We start from the raw sequence: 17,248 nt of genomic DNA on the forward strand, positions 1-17,248 counted from the left end.
GGCGACCCACGTGAATGTTAGTAATGACCCTGACGGTGAGAGGCGCCACCGTCGATTTTGGGTGTCTGGACGACGACTGCTCTCCTCCCTCAGCCCATTCTACGCCAATGTGTGCACCGGAGAAGAGCAAGAGCAATCATCATCCTTGAGACTGACACATTGTGTATTTTAACAGTCAGAATCATGTCGTACTTCGAGACGAGCTTTTGGCCGAGGAGTCACTACCAAAATATGGAGAAATCCAACGGTGAGATAAAATAATCCGGTTCATTTTCTTGAAATTGCAGCCGTTTATGGCGCACATTATTTTCTGGAGTGTTGGACAAACGTCAGAGCTTCCCGGCGGTATATGCGCCGGCAATTTTGAGGAGATGAACTACGACGTCACAGGACGGACAATGATATTTATACTGGAATTGTTGGATTTTTTTACTTAGCAGGGGGCAAGACCCCCTTTTCACCAAATAAAATCATCAAAGTCCTTCAAACCTACCAATCCCTCGTCCATATTCTTCCAGGCAACATCTGCAAATCGATATGCACATCAATAGTTATTGGCTTCTTCATGGCCCTCTTCGTCATGTCCGTCTGGAACGTGAGTTTCCACCGTCCGGGTAAGAGCTATGTCATCCTCCTGGATTCCTCCAGAGAAGTGGTCCACAGGACCTCCCCGAGGTTCCTCTCTTTCGGGCTTGACTCCTCGCTTCTGCGGGACATGAAGAATTTCCCGATCCACGACGAGAGATTCGTCAATTTGGCTCGACACCTGAGCCCCGCCTTCGTCAGGATCGGAGGAACCTCGGCGGACTGTCTCCTCTTCAATGAAACTGTCCTTGGGGATTCGGTGGCCAGGAGAAGTCCAGTTGACGGTGGGGACATTAGTAATTTCACACTGACTGACACTGATTACTTGTCGATTTATGATTTCACGAGAAAAGCAGGATTGCGGATGCTGTTCGATCTGAATGTGTTGATTAGAACTCCTGATAATCAATGGCATGACTCAAATGCTAGGAAAATTATAACTTTTTCGAAGGGACAGGAGATGGAAATAGATTGGCAACTTGGGAATGGTAAAGATATTTGACAACATTATTGATTAAAATTTCTAGTTTTAAAGGCAACTTTGGAAAAACCAAAAAAGCCCAGAACAAATTCTCGTATAAAATAATTAAATAATTGATACGTTTAAAACTTCATAAACTAAAATCAGCATCAGATGGGTATTGAATTTATTGGCTTTTCCGTGAACAGCCAGATTAACGAGATAAGACCCTCACAGTTATTCACCTTCTCCATCCAGAACCAAACTCCTTCAACTTTGTTTTTGGTCGTGGGGTGCCTGCGGCACAACTCGGAAAGGATTACATCCACCTGAGAACGCTCCTAAACACTCTGGGGTATGAGTCTAGCATCCTAGTAGGACCAGAAGCGAATCACATCGGTGACCCCGATGATAAAGGGGTACATTATGCCACGGAGTTTCTAGAAAATGACGGACAAAGTGTGGATTTTGCTACCTGGCATCAGTATTACCTAAATGGTCGTGAAGCTAAAGTTATGGACTTCATCAGTCCAGCGGTGTTCAATCGCCTTCCTGCTGAGATCAATTCTTTCCAGCGGGGTATTAACAGCTCAGGGAGGAATGTCAAAATGTGGCTGTGTAAGTTCTCCCGACAAATGTGATAATTCATTGAAAATATTTCACTCTATCTAATTCGTGATAAAATTCTAAGCTTTTGGATGATTGTGATGGACAATTTTTCATAAATTCCATTTTTCTACGACATTTCCTCAACGATTTTTTCAGCAGAAACGAGTTCTGCCTATGGAGGAGGTGCTCCTGAGTTATCTGACAGATACGTAGCAGGATTTTTGTGGCTGGATAAACTCGGCTACTCAGCTAGTGCAGGAGTAAACGTGGTAGTTCGACAATCCCTCTTCGGGGGTGATTACGCCATGGTGGCGCATGATCTCGTCCCTAACCCAGATTGGTGGATCAGTGTGCTCTTCAAGACCTTAGTCTCGGACAAGGTTCTGCACCTGGAGAGCGCCAACAACAACGGTACCTTGAGGTTCTACGCACACTGCACCTCTGAGAGCTCTCTTATCAGTGGAGTACCTGCTGTTACGGTTTATGGAGTCAATTTGGATGTTCACAGAGCTCAAATCTTCATCCAAGGAAGCTGGATGAAGAAAAATGCCAAAATACTGCTGTATATTCTTACCGGAGACTTCTTAAAGTCCAGGTGAATGATTTTTGGAATTTTATTGGGGCCAGACAACTTTGAGAATTTAGTTTAGAAAATTTCTCTGGAAATTTTGTTCTCAGTGCGAGAGCTCATAACAATCTATATTTTTTTACAGGGAAATAAGACTGAACGGAGACGTCCTGAAGTTGAAGCCCGATGGGTCTCTCCCCCCCTTCACGCCAGTGATAATAGATCCCACGCAGATAATAACTCTTCCTCCCCTTTCGATGGCATTCATTGTCACCCATGGTGCAGATATACGTGCGTGTATGCCATAATAATATTAAGAAAACCTATCAATCTATTAATTTCAGTAACACGTTTATTTTCAATGACATCTCTCCATAATCGTGATGAAATTCCTAGTTACCAGACAGACGAGGCGCATCTCAATCCTAATTAATATTGTAATTCTCTCGTCGATTTGTAATACACTTAAAGTTACGTACGACTCTTCACCTATCTCTTAACCTGTTTACAACTGACAATTACTCCATCGGGCATAAGTATTACAGCTCTCGTGGATACGTTGAGCGAAAGGAAAACCTTAAATTTCGAGAAAAAAAAACTCAAAATGGAATGAATGTGCGTTCGTTTTCCACATCTTGCAAATTCGCTTGAAAATTCGATTTCGTAATAAAAATTGTAAAATATTTTCTTTAATTTTTAAATTTTTTGTTTCCAGTAGAGAAGAAAAGTAAAGTAGAAAAATGAGAAAATCCTATTAAAAATAATGCAATGAAGATGTGCACAGCGTTTCATAATTTTCGAATAAAATGTCAATAGAATTTTCCCTCGAATTTACTCGACTTTTCATTGAAATATCTTTCGTGTAATATTCATCCTTAAATAAAAATCACACCGAAGGAATGACTAACTGTAAGTATTGTTTTTTTATGATAAATACTGAGAACAATCAACATGCCTCGAAATATACAAGACTTATGTGTATATTTACATGAAAATTATATATTCTTTATGAACAAGTTTAGTCGTTAAATAAACTACCTCACTCTTGGGCTGATACAGTAATGGTCTTGCCCTTTGAATCATCGAATCTATCCATGGTGCGAATGTCCAGGATCATGGATATTCCCCAGATCATTATCATAGCCAGGATGAAGGTCACGAATATTCCTGACCAGATGGGGATTGAGGTGAATCCAACGCAGTCGTATGAGTCTTCGGTGAAATTACTGACGTCCATTTGAATTTGTAGATTTGTGAAATTCAGGGACATCTTCTCGGTTTTGTTGATAAAGTGAATTGTGGGGCTGCAGTGGAAGGAGAATCCCTTGGGGAAGACCATTTCGGTTTTGGATTGCAAGATAGTGGTCGACTTGTTCTCATGGACATATTCGATTTTAGTCATATACCAGTAACCAGCGACTTTCTCGTTCAATTGGAATATCAGATTTGTTTGCACCGATTCGTCTTGGAAAATTGCGTTTATGAGGACTGGCTCTCCCTTGGAGTTGTTCCCAGTCGTTTCTACTGTTGTGGGACGACTCAGGGTAATTACCTTTTCATCTTCGCCCTGGGATTGAAAATGTATTGGCTCATTGTTCAGGAATTACTAAACTACTAAACTAAACAAGGATTAAGTTGTGTTTTTTTTTATCTCCTCTTACCTTTCGAAATAAGGCCTCATCGGCGCGTGCCAGCAGTCTAGACTCATTCCTCGCGATGATGAACTCAGTTTCATTGCCACTCTTAACCTCAACAGCCCTCCTGACACGGTCAGATCGACTGTAACTGCAGGAACGTCCTGTCAGAGCTGCGATCAGGTTCGGGCTCGACTCTTTGATCATGTTGAAGGTCTCGAAGACCGAGTCGAGGTCAGTGGCTTTCGTGATGATCAATTGTCCATCAGAAACGGTGTCGAATTCTTCCTCGACAGATTTATTGTACGAGGCGAGGTTCTCGAAGACTGACAGAGGGGATTGAACTGCTGGGATGTACTGCAGGGAACCTCCCTTCTTCAGCTGCATTAGATCCTGGGAAACGATTTTCCACAATCGGAAATATGAGAATTAAATTGTGTACGAATTCATTTTTGATGGAATCATTGGAGGAGGTCAGTTTAGTTCCATCATGAAGGAACATTTGTAAAAATCGTAAGACTGAGGACTAAAGAATAAATAAATAATTATTATATATTGAACAAAATCGTCCACATTTCTCCCCTTGGACACCACTGACTCTCAGCCTTCCCAATCTCTAGTGCAACAGAATATTCCGAATTGTAGATTTTGACACTCTAAAGTTTCCCTGACGTATCGAAGAATAATCGAATGTGGAAATCTAACCTTTTTGTGCTGCACAAAGTCCTCGACACATAAATTATCCCTCATGAAAACGAGAACAGGTGCGGGAGCATGAGCATCACCCACTTTTCTGGTAACAATTTTCTCAAAATCTTCCTGTGAAGTATTACGAAATGGATTCACTGGACTCAAGTCTGATGCAGGAGCATCTCCACCCCAAATGAGTACAGGCACTGCATCACCACCGAGAGTCGACAAAATCGGTGCACTTATAGAGAACACAAACACCCAGGTTATGAAAAACTGTGGGCTCCTCATTTTCTGATATTTTTTTGGTAAAATTTCCCTGAATTTATGAACGATCGACAGATACACGGTCTTCGGGGGATCAGCCCATCAGCCGAGTTCCTCACGCGCCTGACCAGCCCCGTCTGTCATATGACGAGTCACGTGACTCTCCCACTTCTTTTGAGGGCAGACGAAATTTCCGGTTTTCAAATGGGGTTGTGTTCAGGTGGGTTTATTTTTTCATCGTTCAATAATTAGTTCTGCATTTTTTGAGACTTTTATCAAGAATTTTTTAGGATGGAGACGTCAACTGTGATGTATACCGTGAGTTTCCAACATCTAGGAGAAATTTTGATGTGAATATGGATTTATTGTAGAAGAGACACAATATATAGTAGATGTTATACATTTATTTATACTCTCGTAAAAGAATTAACAACAAATTGTTGACATAACCTTAAATATCAAGATATTGATTGTAAATAGATCAATAGATCATGTTCAAAGCATTAGAAAGTAGCTACCTTTGTGATGAATAAAAAGATTGCTGAGAACTGTGATGAAGTTCATGTTGTACATGTTGTTAAATGATGCAATAAAAAAAATGTCAATATGTGGATGGTCTTGGCTTTCAGCAACTTCAGCCATGGAGTTCAGTCAATGTATCTCCTTGCATGGAAAAAATTTCGGGCCTTCCAGCTCCTGTGAGGGTCGGAGAGCACTACAAAACCCCGAGACCTCATCCTTGGAGACCGACGTTGGGATATGAGACTGTGGAACTGTCTCCCCTGTAAGAATACTTTTACAAAACATCAAGTATACCCCACTTTATCTATAAATTTCCTAGCGAATTTCTCATCTTCTTGATGATAAAAAATGATAAACAACATTCAAAAAGTAGGAAATTGAAGCCAAGAAAACCGGCTGTGTAGAAAAACAAAGTTTATTCATTTTTTCGGCCAGAAAAACTTGATAAAAGTACTTAAAACTAATTAAAACACATGGTAGACTCCATTTCATTAATTAATCCCCAGTCATTTGCAACCAATGACGAATAAGTTCGTGGATCCCTGCTATGCCCCCCAGGGGATGGCCACGAAACCCCTGAAATTTCCAAATCTAGTGACTGGCTTCGAGAGAAATCCTGGTCATGCTGCTCGTGCAGCTCTTTTCACGAGGTACACTCCCTGCGAGTGGAGTCAAAATCAGGTACATCTGGGGAATGAAGTCACCGCGAATCGTTTCTACTCGAATGAACTGCGGAATTCCGCGGTGAGGATCATGCGGGAGGCGGATGAGAAGGTGAGGACGGGGCAGGACGAGGCGGGAAGAAAATTGGGGGAGAGGATTACGGATATCAATTTCTGGGAGAGAGAGCTGGCCATGGAGCTAGAGAGGATTATTATTGAGAACGGGAAAATGCAGGAGTCCAAGAGGATCCTGCAGAAGGGGATTCAGGACTTGGAGGGGCCTATTCATATCGCCCAGGAGTGCCTGTATCACAGGGAAGCACGAAAAGGTCAATGACGATTGCTTAATTACGATGACATAGATGAAAAGGGTCTTCGACTCTTCTCGATAAAAATTGAATTGATGACTCAAAAAAATATTTATCAATTTCACTTGCAGAAAATGAGTTGGTCCATGACGAACCAGAACAAGCCCTCCTGAGAGAAATCGAGAATTGTCGTAATTGTCTCAAGACGTTGGAGAAATTAGCAGATAAAACTGTGAAACAGGTAGAGCCGGGAGTGAAATCTCCCAAAGAAATTATAATTCATTCAGTATTTCTAGTTGACAGAGGGAAGAGCAACTCAGAATGAGCTGGAGCTGGACATAAGTAATAAAAAGACAGCTCTGGGTATCGATACAATGTGCAAGCAGTTGAATAATTTCAGTAATGGACTGCAGTACTATGGAGGCATCGAAAAATACGTGAATTGGTAATTTGTTGTCTAATGAATCAGGAAAACAGTTTCTCATAATTTCAAGGAATGTTATTATTTCCGGCGTATCTAGTGAAACAGACGCTGAGTCCTGGTCTCAAGCCTCTAACGATACGGTAAAGAGGTCCCAAAAATGTCGAGAATCGTCCCAACAACTGCTGGGGGAAATTGACACAACAACTAACACAGTTGCCCAGAAAATCTGGGAATCCTGGAGTTGCACCAATAACGCTCTATCGCGAAGGATCACCGAGACTCTAGTGGCAAAGCAAAAAATCCAGTGCCACTTGCATAACGTAACAACCGGGCAATTTATTCGACAGAAAATCAGAAATTCAAAAGTCACTTGACCTCACAAACTCGGGATTTTTTTATTTTTCAGATTCAGAAAGATCTATTCGACATTGAGAAGAACCTGGAGCTATTAAAAAAGGGAATATCAGACAAATCCGCAGCTCTGAAAGTCGCCCACACACGATTGGAGGCGAGGAATCATCGACCAGAGTCAGAACTCTGCTGTGATTACGCTCATCAGAGAATTATCCAGGAGGCTGAGACCATAAAATCCCTGATTGACGTGCTGCACTCGAAATTACAGGAGTGTGAGGCTCAGCATCAGCAGCTATTGCGCACTCGGGCAAATCTCGAGACTGACCTGAATGCCAAGACTGATTCGATATTCATCGACCGAGAGAAGTGCATGGGAATGCGTCGAAGTTACCCGATAGCAAAAACAGTGAAATACTGACTGATGAGCTCCATCACCGGTAAAAACCCAAATGAAAAATTTCCAATATTGAATGAATTTCCGATGAACAAGAATTTTCTAGAATTTTTTTTCAGAAATTACGAATGTTTGATTGCACTCCTGAAATCTCAAGTATGACAGGAAACAATTCAAGCCTCAAAATAATGAAATAACGTTTTACTCTCCGAATTAAACTAGATCCATTGAATACATAACAAAACTTATTTGTATCCAGAATTCTCCTAACAAATTCCTTAATTGTAACTCTCAGAATATTCAAAATAATTTCCATATTTTTTTCGCATATAAAAACGTAATGGACAGGTTTCATTTGGCACGTTCTTCACATTTCGAATAACTCTTAAACCTATTATGATATATTTACATGGTTTAAAGTATATTAAACAGACTCTTTAGTTGATGGTTCGGGTCCATTTAAATGTATCGATGCTCTCAAAGACTGCATTAGCTGCCGTATCATTGTCGTATTCATCTTTGAGGTAATATATTTTGGTTTTCTCCTGTGGATGGCACTCCAGCACATTCCACTTCTCAAACGTTTTCACAGCGTTCCTTATAGTATCTACACTTAAACTTTCCCCTGAAATAAAAAAAAGCCACATGATAGTATTCCTAACTTTCATATTCGTGAAGAAAAAAACCTTTCAGCCATACATTACAAAAATAAATATTCCGAAACTCACCATAATTGACAATACCCCTATCAAGATTAGTCTTAATCTCGACAAAAATTTCCTGCACCAAATCCCTTTCAGTCAACGATCGTCCCACAATTTTCCTCAACGTAAAGGCACTGAACGTGTAAGTATCAATGAGTGGCCTCAACACAGTGTGAAGGAACTCCATCCTCCCCGAGGACTCAGGTTCCAAATTCAATTTGTACTTGATTTTCTTACTGGCATAGACCACAGCAGCCTCCTCATCAGAGCTATCATCGAAGGTCTTCGCAAATCTTCTACTCCATTGCTCCTCTTCCAGGAGGTTCTCCTCGCAAGTTCTGATGATTCCAGAGTGCACGAGACGCTGAATAGCATTGGCAATCGTGTCTTCGAGGTCCTGACAGGGCTGAGTGAATATGAATTCGTACTTGAGGATATCACAGAGAGCCCGTGCCTTCTCACTCAAACTATTATGGAATACTGTTAAGTCGTTCTCTGCGATGGCCCTCGGGTCATTGATCTCGGTTTTCAGGGTGGCGTACAGCGCTGAAACAACAATGCTATCCATAACGTAGTGGCAGATGACGCCATTGCTGTAGTAAGCGAGCTCCACGACATTTGGAAGAATAGATATGGGAGTGATGGCTGTCACGAATTCTTTCCTCGTCGTCTGGTCCACCATCTTGCGCATCACTTCCTGACGTTGTTGCTTCACTAGTCCAGGGCCCAGTATCGTTAATGCGTGATTTATTATGTCTAAACTTTCACCACAGAAAGCGAGATCTTTGCCTGCTGCTTCCAACTCTTGCCTCAGGGAGTTGAAGATGTCAACGAGCTCGTCCATTGTGCAGCCGTCTCTGTATTTATTCAGGAGAATGAAGGCCACGAGATTTGTTGACATTATAGGACTGGCGTTTGCAGCATCATAAACAACATGTCTCCCCAGAGACTCAACGAGCTGCTTGTGTTCATCATCCATGACATCGGTTCCGAACAGCGAAGAAGTGGACATGGTATTCTTGAGTGGCTTCTCCACAGGTTTCGCAACACTCCCCTGTTTCGCCAGCTGAATGTCAATGAATCTGACCATCTCTTTCAGTGAGAAAGGTTCACACATGTTGACCTTAACAATTCCATAATTTCCTCTGATGGTCGACCAGATGGCTCGAATGGCGTTGCCAAAGGTCTCCATCTGCTTGGGCTGTCCCAGCTGCTCCCTGATGAAATTCCCATCAACCAAACGTTCATAGTTGACCGCCGCGGGCACCACCAGAGCGTCCTCAATGGTACCATCGAGATACGCCTCGACAATTATACTGAGAATACCAGCCTTAGGTAGACATGGCTTGCCTGTTCTCGTTCTACCTCCCTCGATGAAGAACTCGAGATTATGACCAGCTCGGAGGCTCTCCATGACGTACGTCTGAAGTGTAGCACGATAAAGAATGTCCTTCTTCCCAAGAACTGGATCAATTCGTCTCTTGATGTAGTAAGCACCCAAGCCATTGAGAATTCTACCAAAGAGGGGAATCCTGAGATTGTCGCCAGCTGCTATGAGACTGCTTCTGATATTGTTGACGAACATGAAGAAGGTGATGACTATGTAGTCCAGGTGGCTTCTGTGGAGGGGAACGATGACGAGTGGTACACCAGTGCGATCTGCCTTCTTCAGCATCTCGATCTGTGACTGCTGCACAACTAGGGATTTTATGAAGAAAGGGAGAAGTTTGTACAGCACCCAGGCAGTTATTCTGAGGAGCATGTCACTCATTGAACTCTCCATCATCTTCAGAATCTGCTTCGCACGACTCTCGGCGTCTTGGAGGGCTTCTCTTTCGGGCACCCCATCCTCCTCGACGGCTTTCGCAGCTGTCAGGTGAATCGCGTCTCTCAGTCTTTCGTCGTTGAGAACCTAGAGATGAAGAAATGGGGATGGTCAATTGGGCTCAGTTGGGAACTCACGGGAAAGCTAGAGGTCTGTCCAGAAATCGTAGTGAATTGACTTGAAGAAGGGCAACTTGAATCGAGCGTCAAGTAATAAAATTTAAGTTATTTGGATTAAGGTCAATATATTCTGTTATTCTAGAAAGCAGAGGCATAATGTAACATCATGCCATCACCAACAGATACGTTATTATCACTCATTGTTCAGGTCACCCCATTGGATATGAAATTCCCCTTGTCATCGCGGAAATCATCTCTCAATTCATTGAAAAGTCGAGATAAGAAACTGCTATAAGTCGGAATTCATCAGCGGAAATTTTAGTGAGGGAGATAAGCTTGGGAAAAAATTAGTCAAAGGGTTATCGAATATCGCACGCACTCCCAACGTCCCAGCTTTCGAGAATATTTATCGATATTATCGATGCCTCCATTGCTGGAGGCATGGGTAATATGGTTACACTCAGAACTCGCTGGCTACCCATTAATAATAAATGATACCAATGTAGTTGGTCAAAGTTGCTGATCTCTAACGTGAACTCACAGTATGCGTGACTCTGGGATAGTCGAACTTTTTCACGTTGTAGACAAAGGAGAGGTGTTTGAAGATTTTGGAGACGAGAGAGGGGCCTGGCTCAACCAGGAGGAGGTTCCTCCCACTGGACTGCAGCTGTTGGGCTGCAATGCTCGCGAATGAGTCCTGAAAAAAATGGAACACTAAATGATAATTCTAATACACTAACCGTAGAATTATTAGTCATTCAATATTTTTATCATTAATTATTAAAATAAATTGTAACTCTTGGAGAATTTTTTTGGGCACTCGTCACTTATTTTCGATCGCCGTTGACAGAGTTTGAGAAAGTGAGTGAAAGCGTCTCAACTATAATGCGAGTAGAATAACAAAGCGATCATTTTCGTTAATCATATACAATCCTGCAATTTCTATTAATATCCCTCATTGCAGTAATTTCTAGTCCTGTTTTAAATAAAGAATATCGTCTAAATCCTCTGAATGCATACGACGTTGAGAAAAAGGTTTTGCTACTTCACTACTGAATTTTATTTTGTTTCATTAACTTAATGAAACAAAATAAAATGAATTAAATTAAGTAAATTATTTTAAAAATGCTTTGCAGAATAAATTGTTCTATAAAATATTGGAAGATAATCAGGCATTCGAATTGCATAAATATTATCCTATTACATTCTGAAAAGAATAACAAATATAATCATCATTAATAATGTATACTCCTTCACTCACTCTTTCCAAGTACCCCCGTGGCACAACAATTTTCATCCATTTTGGAAAAAAACATTGGCTCGCGTCATGCATTTCAAATAAAATCACATTAATAAAACATCAAAAATCTCCGCAATATGTCCATTTCATCAGATCCATCATTTTCCTCCAATCCATCACGTTATGACGATTAAAGTTCAACAGTTAATCTCGATGCTCTTCAAATCGTTATCCCAATCGAATTCTCAAGATCACGTTTTCCTTTATTATGTAAGGACTTTAGCACGACACCACGACGAAAAACTTTATCGACAATCGTACGAATCCAAATTGCCTCGAATTTGTGTTATAAATGTTAAACGATAAAACCCCGAGGTAATGGCGAATTAAGTACAATTTGTCCTCGATTATGTGCCCCAACGCATGATTATTACACAACATTCCCCCCTCCGACCCCAAGAGAACTCACGAGCGCTAGTTCGTGTGTACATGTGTTGGTGACTCGTACGATAGTTTATTTTTAGAAAAAGTCACGAAAAAGAAATGGCACCGGAGTATTTGGGTGATACCGGTGGAAAGTCACCCACGTAAATAAACCAAGTGATCTGAATTGCTAGGGCTTCGCGGTGTCCAGGTGTGTCTACTATGCACCTGAGATAATCAATCACTTCTGGAAGGAGATTCATCGTTCCATGTTTACAGTGTTTCTCATTGAAAAAAAAATCCTCAAAGACTAGAAGTTAGGATAAAAATAAAAATTCTTGCAAGAATTTAGCAATCGATAGCCGCAATATCGAAAAAACCATCGCTGCAGGATAACGCGCCCCTTTTCTTAAAAAACGTACCCATAAAATTGAAGAATAGCTGGGTCTACTTACTCGAGATCCGGGCGTGCATGTTGTACAGCATTTAAAAGAGATGGTCGGGGCGTTGGATGGTGCTGGGACAAGTAACTCAGTCTCTTTTATTTTTATTAGGGAGTTTGCTCGAATTTTACGAGCCTGCTCACGAATCTGGAGGCGCTTTCTTTGGCTTTGGGTACCAACTCTCCGAAGGCCTAGTTTGAAAGAGAAAAATATTAATTGAGGGAAGAATATTGTGTTCACAAGCAGCAAAGTCATGGGGCAAAACAAGTCTCAACAGATTTCAGGGAAAAATCCATAAAATTGCACCTTTCAAACAAATTTTCTGTTTTTATTAAACATTTGAATATTTTCTGGACATAAGTCGCACAAAAAAAATAATTCCTATCGATTTTTGGTATCAGACATGTTCTAGTGAAAGAATATTCTATTGCAAAAAGTGGAACGAGCTGAGTTACTGATCATTTCCATAAAGTGGGTCGAAAATTAACAGATAATTTAAGAGAAATGCAATAAAATGTTCCAGTGAGTTCCCTCGGTTTTAATATGACATTTATCTCTACGTAGCCTGTGAAAGTGATGGGATAAGATCAATAATCTGGTTGAGGTCAGACTCGATTGTTTTAACAATAATCAGGGTATGAGAATAATCTTAAAATCTAAGAGAGATAACAACATTTTTAGAAATGTGACTGAGCATTCAAAGTCGTTGAGAAAAATTTGCTATCTCTTTTAGATTTTAAAATATTAATGAAGAATTCAATTTTTCGATTATTATTGTACATCGCTTCGCTTGAAGATGTTACGAGGTAGATCAGGACTTTAAAAATAATTAGACCTCATTATTCCATCTGACTGGAATTTGACTACGGTAGCTTGAACACGTGAGTCCATGGTGCCAGTGTTGTCAGAAAAAAAAATTGAACTTTGAGTGGACTGTGATACTGAAATCAAAGTTTTTCATCAACACATTCATATCTGATAGAGATACAAGAAATTCCAGGAGGAGTTTATCTCAAAAGAGAGTCTCTTCCGTATTCAAAGACATTATTCATGTACGAGATAAATACCCACACGGTTTTTTATATTTTTATCACGTGTTGGAAGCTACATTAAGTGTTACATTGTTTCTGCATTTTGATTATTAATGTGAATTATTCAGTCACTTCTCTGCATAATCATAGCCGAAGGTATTGAGGGCCTTTTTGTGCCTCTTATTTCTCTCTACAAAAGAGGGCCTCACAAAAAAATCATTTTTTTGACAAAGCAAGACCCCATTTTCTGAACTCACTGACCTGAATCACCAAAAAATATTCATCAAAATCATTACCGTCTAACGAAAGTCTCGAAAAACTTTCCTCTGCCTCCCTCGGTACGTCAGTGCGTGTCTCCCACTTGGCGTAGACTTCCTGAAGACGAGTAGACAGGACGTCCACCATGTTACTTCCTCTAAAATCCAATAAAATAATGAAACATCAAATTATGTAACAGAGCGGTCAAAGATCAAAGGTAACAGTGTCATAGAGAGCTAAACAAAACCCGCGAGCACAAACAATTGACGAAAAAAATGACTCATGTCTCATCGACTGTTTGTTCAATCATTCATTTCTCAACGTCTAAAATATTGCAAAATAAATCGTCGCGAATAAGAGCAGCAGAAAACAAGTGAATGATCCAAAAAAGAATTATCAGAATTCGAATAGACCCTGATCCCAACAGAAAAATAAACAATCGTTCAAACTCTTTGTTTCATTTTTATCTAAAATTGTAGTCTTTGCACCCAGCATGTTGTCCACATGCTCCAAGACACGTATGGCGTGATACCGTCTCGAGACTGGCTGTCATTCTTAACGAATTAAGGACTGATTACACTTAATCGTCGCCCATGCCACCTCACAGTTACCTCAATTGTCTTTCATGACTTCTTTTCCGTTGATAATTCAGTAAGAATAACGAAGCTGTTCCTTTATTCATGACTAATTTTTTATCGTCCATTGGTAGATCAATTCGACTGAGCTCTGAACTTCGATTAATCGTCTGTATTTTCTTCTAATATTTTTTCGCCAGGTGCGATTGGAAATTTAACTTTAAAATTTCAATCGTTGTGGCTTTCACAACATCGTAATCGACTTTTCAATTTCAAACCTCACCATAAATCGATTCAAGGTTGAAACATAAAGTTTCCGGAAGTAACAATAATTCGTATAATTTATGCTCAAGCAGAGAATGTTTTTAAACCCTCAAATTTCGCAACGAAATGTTTTTTTTTCGGAAAATATAATTTACAAGTGATACATCTGAACTAAAAAGTCATTACAGCATTGAAAACCATGTAATGCGTATGAATCAAGAGTTAAATATACTCAGGGGTCGAATTTCCTCGGTTTTACATTTCGGAAAAAAATTAATACGCTATTGATTCAATAACCAATAGTTCGTGTCAATATTCGCCTTTTTTCGACGGAAATCAATCGGTATCGGGTGAAGACGAGCCGTGAGTAATATCAAGTTAAACAGCCCGCAAGTTTCTGCATTAAAAAAAACAAAATAATACGATCACACGCCGTACTTTAAAACACGGTAGATCAGACCTATGTTCACGAGTTCCATTATTTTGCAATGCAATAATAAAAGAACCCTAACAATTTAAATCCCTTCAAAACCATCAAATAAAAATTCTAGATTCACATCGGATGTCTCTACTTATCCAATTCAGTAGTAATGCAAAGGAAATATGAAAACGAAACCTGCGATATTAAATAAACTAGCACGTAAATGTCTCAATTCCAAATGAAGAAGTAAAATAATACCTTGTGTTATAGAAGTAGTACAGAACACCGCAGAACAGGAATATCTCAATGAGTCCAGTCATTTTGCAAATGCAATTCTAAAAATTTCTAACAATTGAAACACTTCATTCAATGTCACGCAAATTAAATATAAAATTAAGTCCCCAAAGACGATCAAATGAACATTCTAAAATTCATTCCGGACGTCTCTGGTCATTGAATCCAATGGTAATATGAATGATCGGTCATCCGTGACAGAAGAAATATCAAAATAACAATATTCTTCCGATCATCAGGACGAAAGGTCTCACATCACTGAATGTACTGTCAATAGCCGATCGTAACTGAACTCGATACTGTACCCCCCAGCATATTTTCACTCCAAGAAATGTTCGTCTCGATCACACATCTGAACCAATGAAAATCCTTCCATTAGATATTTTTTTTTCACTCTTTAATATTTTGTCGGGATTTGTTGAACACTCTCCTACCACAATTTTGTCACCCCTCGTGGGGCCTTATCAGTGTCTCTCTACTGGTCGACGAGGGATTGTGGCCTTCAATGATTGGCAAGAGGCCACCGAGGGGTCGTTGCCTCACTCTTCAATCCCTCTGGCTTCCCCAGGCTTCTTTCTTCCCCCTTCAATTATTACTCCGTCCGAGAGTTTCTTAACGGTGCAACCAAGACCAATTATTAAGCCCCACACACTTGCTCGACGTGCAATGCACACGTCAAAATGTCCGTGAACTCAAAATGCAAATAATATCACTTGACAACAATAACCATGATTTTTTATTGGTTGAAGTATTTTTTTTTCTCATCGATATGATAACCCGATTGTTCATTGTCACGTTGGATAGGTTTGTGGTGTTCGATGTTTGTTGTTGCGACTGAGGAATTGGACTTGGGAACCTCTTGGCGAGGCGAACAAAAGCTCTCTGCCGGTCAAATACACCAGCGAAAGTCGCTGAGGCGGACTCTTGGCTCGTCGACGGGGGAGAGCGGAATTGAATTTTTGGAATTTTTCTGGCTCAGCTGTGCGGAAAGTAAAATAAATAAAAAATAATTATGAAACTGTTGATCACAGACATGAGTATTGTTCATCCCTATCTCTATTCATTAATAAGTGTTAATTTAATCACTCAAATTTTATGGCAATTTTTTTACTTTTTGGAATTTGAGATTTTTCTAAATTTAATTTTCATCGGAATTCATTCAATTATAGATTCATAGAGCTGCCCTCTACATAAGAAATTTCCAAAAATAAAAATTATTGCATAAAGAGAGTAAAAAAAACTGATTATTTCGAAAGCTTGCAAAAATATGGAGTCAATTCAGTTGAAAAATAAATCCTCATTTCGTTAATTTTAATAAATGAACAACAATAACATTCACCAACACAACTGAACACATCAACAAGAGTTAACAACTCGTGGTCGTGACAATGAACATATGATTCCAAAAGTTCTAGCGTCGTAAAATAGAAAGATGATGAAAAAATAATTGCTCAACGATCATTGCTAAACCTAAGGCTAGCTGGATACCTTCGAAGGGCCAATCCAATAATATTTAAACATTATCTCTTTCTCCGATTTATCAAGGTCATTGGGAGTTATTATTTTCCCATAGCTGAGAAACGGGAACCAGAGATGCAGTCGTCAATTCTAAATTTATTCTTGAAACTGAATGAACATGGGAGAGAGGGGCACGCTATTTCAATGTGATTCTTGAATTGTACTCGACAAACTGCCGGACAATGCGATGAATGCCAATGGCCTGTAATTGGATTGATTTGCTAGCTCTAACCGTGCAACATCGTAAATTATGTTCGTTCATCTCAACTCATTCATGTTTTTTTTCCCCAAGTTTTTGCGTCGCAATTCGTGATCTTCAGACTGTCAGATCGTTGGCGTGATCAATAACATAACCTAACTCAGATTTTTATTGGAAATTAATTGGATGATGCACGATTTACTTACTCAATTTATCAGATAAAAAGGGAGATAAAACTTTGTGGCCATCGATGACGTTATCGGAAACACGTGGTGATGATATTCAATCGGAGACTCACACCTGGATGTACCTTTACACTGAATGGGCAGGGCCGGCAGGGGGAGGAGAATTTATTGGATTCGATGCACACCGGAAGTCGAAGGTCGAAGCCCTCTATCAACGGAAATTGAAATTTCAGGTACAGGATTTTGATCCTTTTGTTGTTCACAGAACATGC

The 17,248-nt window shown here is 40.0% G+C and overlaps 4 protein-coding genes across 8 annotated transcripts; 2 read left to right on the forward strand and 2 right to left on the reverse strand.

Annotated features, from left to right (window-relative positions):
• Nucleotides 1–55: 55 nt before the first annotated feature.
• On the forward strand, nucleotides 56–2,710 carry LOC135168463 (heparanase-like). Its single transcript, XM_064132673.1, has 5 exons — nucleotides 56–247; nucleotides 519–1,073; nucleotides 1,304–1,663; nucleotides 1,811–2,249; nucleotides 2,368–2,710. Exons 1-5 carry the CDS (start codon nucleotides 184–186, stop codon nucleotides 2,528–2,530), a joined length of 1,581 nt encoding a protein of 526 aa, XP_063988743.1. The 5' UTR covers nucleotides 56–183; the 3' UTR covers nucleotides 2,531–2,710.
• Nucleotides 2,557–4,944, reverse strand: Vhaac45 (Vacuolar H[+] ATPase AC45 accessory subunit). Its single transcript, XM_064132680.1, has 3 exons — nucleotides 4,562–4,944; nucleotides 3,884–4,249; nucleotides 2,557–3,789 (listed from the first exon to the last, which is right to left on the reverse strand). Exons 1-3 carry the CDS (start codon nucleotides 4,835–4,837, stop codon nucleotides 3,262–3,264), a joined length of 1,170 nt encoding a protein of 389 aa, XP_063988750.1. The 5' UTR covers nucleotides 4,838–4,944; the 3' UTR covers nucleotides 2,557–3,261.
• Nucleotides 4,907–9,121, forward strand: LOC135168464 (tektin-3). Of its 3 annotated transcripts, none has more exons than XM_064132676.1 (8): nucleotides 4,907–5,033; nucleotides 5,104–5,131; nucleotides 5,443–5,597; nucleotides 5,842–6,326; nucleotides 6,437–6,546; nucleotides 6,602–6,750; nucleotides 6,827–7,049; nucleotides 7,136–9,121. In XM_064132676.1, exons 2-8 carry the CDS (start codon nucleotides 5,105–5,107, stop codon nucleotides 7,499–7,501), a joined length of 1,515 nt encoding a protein of 504 aa, XP_063988746.1. In that variant the 5' UTR covers nucleotides 4,907–5,033; nucleotide 5,104; the 3' UTR covers nucleotides 7,502–9,121. The 3 variants fall into 3 exon arrangements, with proteins under 3 accessions (XP_063988746.1, XP_063988744.1, XP_063988747.1); XM_064132674.1 differs by having other exon boundaries at nucleotides 5,028–5,131; nucleotides 7,136–7,520; nucleotides 7,597–9,121; XM_064132677.1 differs by lacking the exon at nucleotides 4,907–5,033 and having other exon boundaries at nucleotides 5,082–5,163.
• Nucleotides 7,664–17,157, reverse strand: LOC135168459 (glycerol-3-phosphate acyltransferase 1, mitochondrial). 3 transcript variants are annotated; one of them, XM_064132662.1, is made up of 7 exons: nucleotides 16,998–17,157; nucleotides 15,039–16,053; nucleotides 13,559–13,677; nucleotides 12,244–12,422; nucleotides 10,667–10,822; nucleotides 8,206–10,093; nucleotides 7,664–8,102 (listed from the first exon to the last, which is right to left on the reverse strand). In XM_064132662.1, exons 2-7 carry the CDS (start codon nucleotides 15,098–15,100, stop codon nucleotides 7,915–7,917), a joined length of 2,592 nt encoding a protein of 863 aa, XP_063988732.1. In that variant the 5' UTR covers nucleotides 15,101–16,053; nucleotides 16,998–17,157; the 3' UTR covers nucleotides 7,664–7,914. The 3 variants fall into 3 exon arrangements, with proteins under 3 accessions (XP_063988732.1, XP_063988733.1, XP_063988734.1); XM_064132663.1 differs by lacking the exon at nucleotides 15,039–16,053; XM_064132664.1 differs by lacking the exons at nucleotides 12,244–12,422; nucleotides 13,559–13,677; nucleotides 15,039–16,053; nucleotides 16,998–17,157 and adding an exon at nucleotides 11,387–11,791.
• Between the last annotated feature and the right edge of the window lie 91 nt (nucleotides 17,158–17,248).

The sequence above is a fragment of the Diachasmimorpha longicaudata genome, chromosome 13, assembly GCF_034640455.1.
Source record: "Diachasmimorpha longicaudata isolate KC_UGA_2023 chromosome 13, iyDiaLong2, whole genome shotgun sequence".
NCBI lineage: Eukaryota > Metazoa > Arthropoda > Insecta > Hymenoptera > Braconidae > Diachasmimorpha > Diachasmimorpha longicaudata.

What these genes read in the sequence shown, in the direction of transcription:
- Vhaac45 (XM_064132680.1), bottom strand. Translation starts at nt 4,837, where the DNA reads ATGAGGAGCCCACAGTTTTTCATAACCTGGGTGTTTGTGTTCTCTATA. An exon ending in ACTTTGTGCAGCACAAAAAG is followed by an intron (nt 4,250 to 4,561) that starts GTTAGATTTCCA and finishes ATCGTTTCCCAG; the next exon opens with GATCTAATGCAGCTGAAGAA. An exon ending in ATGAGGCCTTATTTCGAAAG is followed by an intron (nt 3,790 to 3,883) that starts GTAAGAGGAGAT and finishes TTTCAATCCCAG; the next exon opens with GGCGAAGATGAAAAGGTAAT.
- LOC135168463 (XM_064132673.1), top strand. Translation starts at nt 184, where the DNA reads ATGTCGTACTTCGAGACGAGCTTTTGGCCGAGGAGTCACTACCAAAAT. An exon ending in GAATGTCAAAATGTGGCTGT is followed by an intron (nt 1,664 to 1,810) that starts GTAAGTTCTCCC and finishes CGATTTTTTCAG; the next exon opens with CAGAAACGAGTTCTGCCTAT. An exon ending in GGAGACTTCTTAAAGTCCAG is followed by an intron (nt 2,250 to 2,367) that starts GTGAATGATTTT and finishes ATTTTTTTACAG; the next exon opens with GGAAATAAGACTGAACGGAG.
- LOC135168459 (XM_064132662.1), bottom strand. Translation starts at nt 15,100, where the DNA reads ATGACTGGACTCATTGAGATATTCCTGTTCTGCGGTGTTCTGTACTAC. An exon ending in TTCGAGACTTTCGTTAGACG is followed by an intron (nt 12,423 to 13,558) that starts GTAATGATTTTG and finishes CTTTCAAACTAG; the next exon opens with GCCTTCGGAGAGTTGGTACC. An exon ending in ATCCCAGAGTCACGCATACT is followed by an intron (nt 10,094 to 10,666) that starts GTGAGTTCACGT and finishes CTTCATCTCTAG; the next exon opens with GTTCTCAACGACGAAAGACT.
- LOC135168464 (XM_064132676.1), top strand. Translation starts at nt 5,105, where the DNA reads ATGGAGACGTCAACTGTGATGTATACC. An exon ending in CGTCAACTGTGATGTATACC is followed by an intron (nt 5,132 to 5,442) that starts GTGAGTTTCCAA and finishes CTTGGCTTTCAG; the next exon opens with CAACTTCAGCCATGGAGTTC. An exon ending in TCACAGGGAAGCACGAAAAG is followed by an intron (nt 6,327 to 6,436) that starts GTCAATGACGAT and finishes TTTCACTTGCAG; the next exon opens with AAAATGAGTTGGTCCATGAC.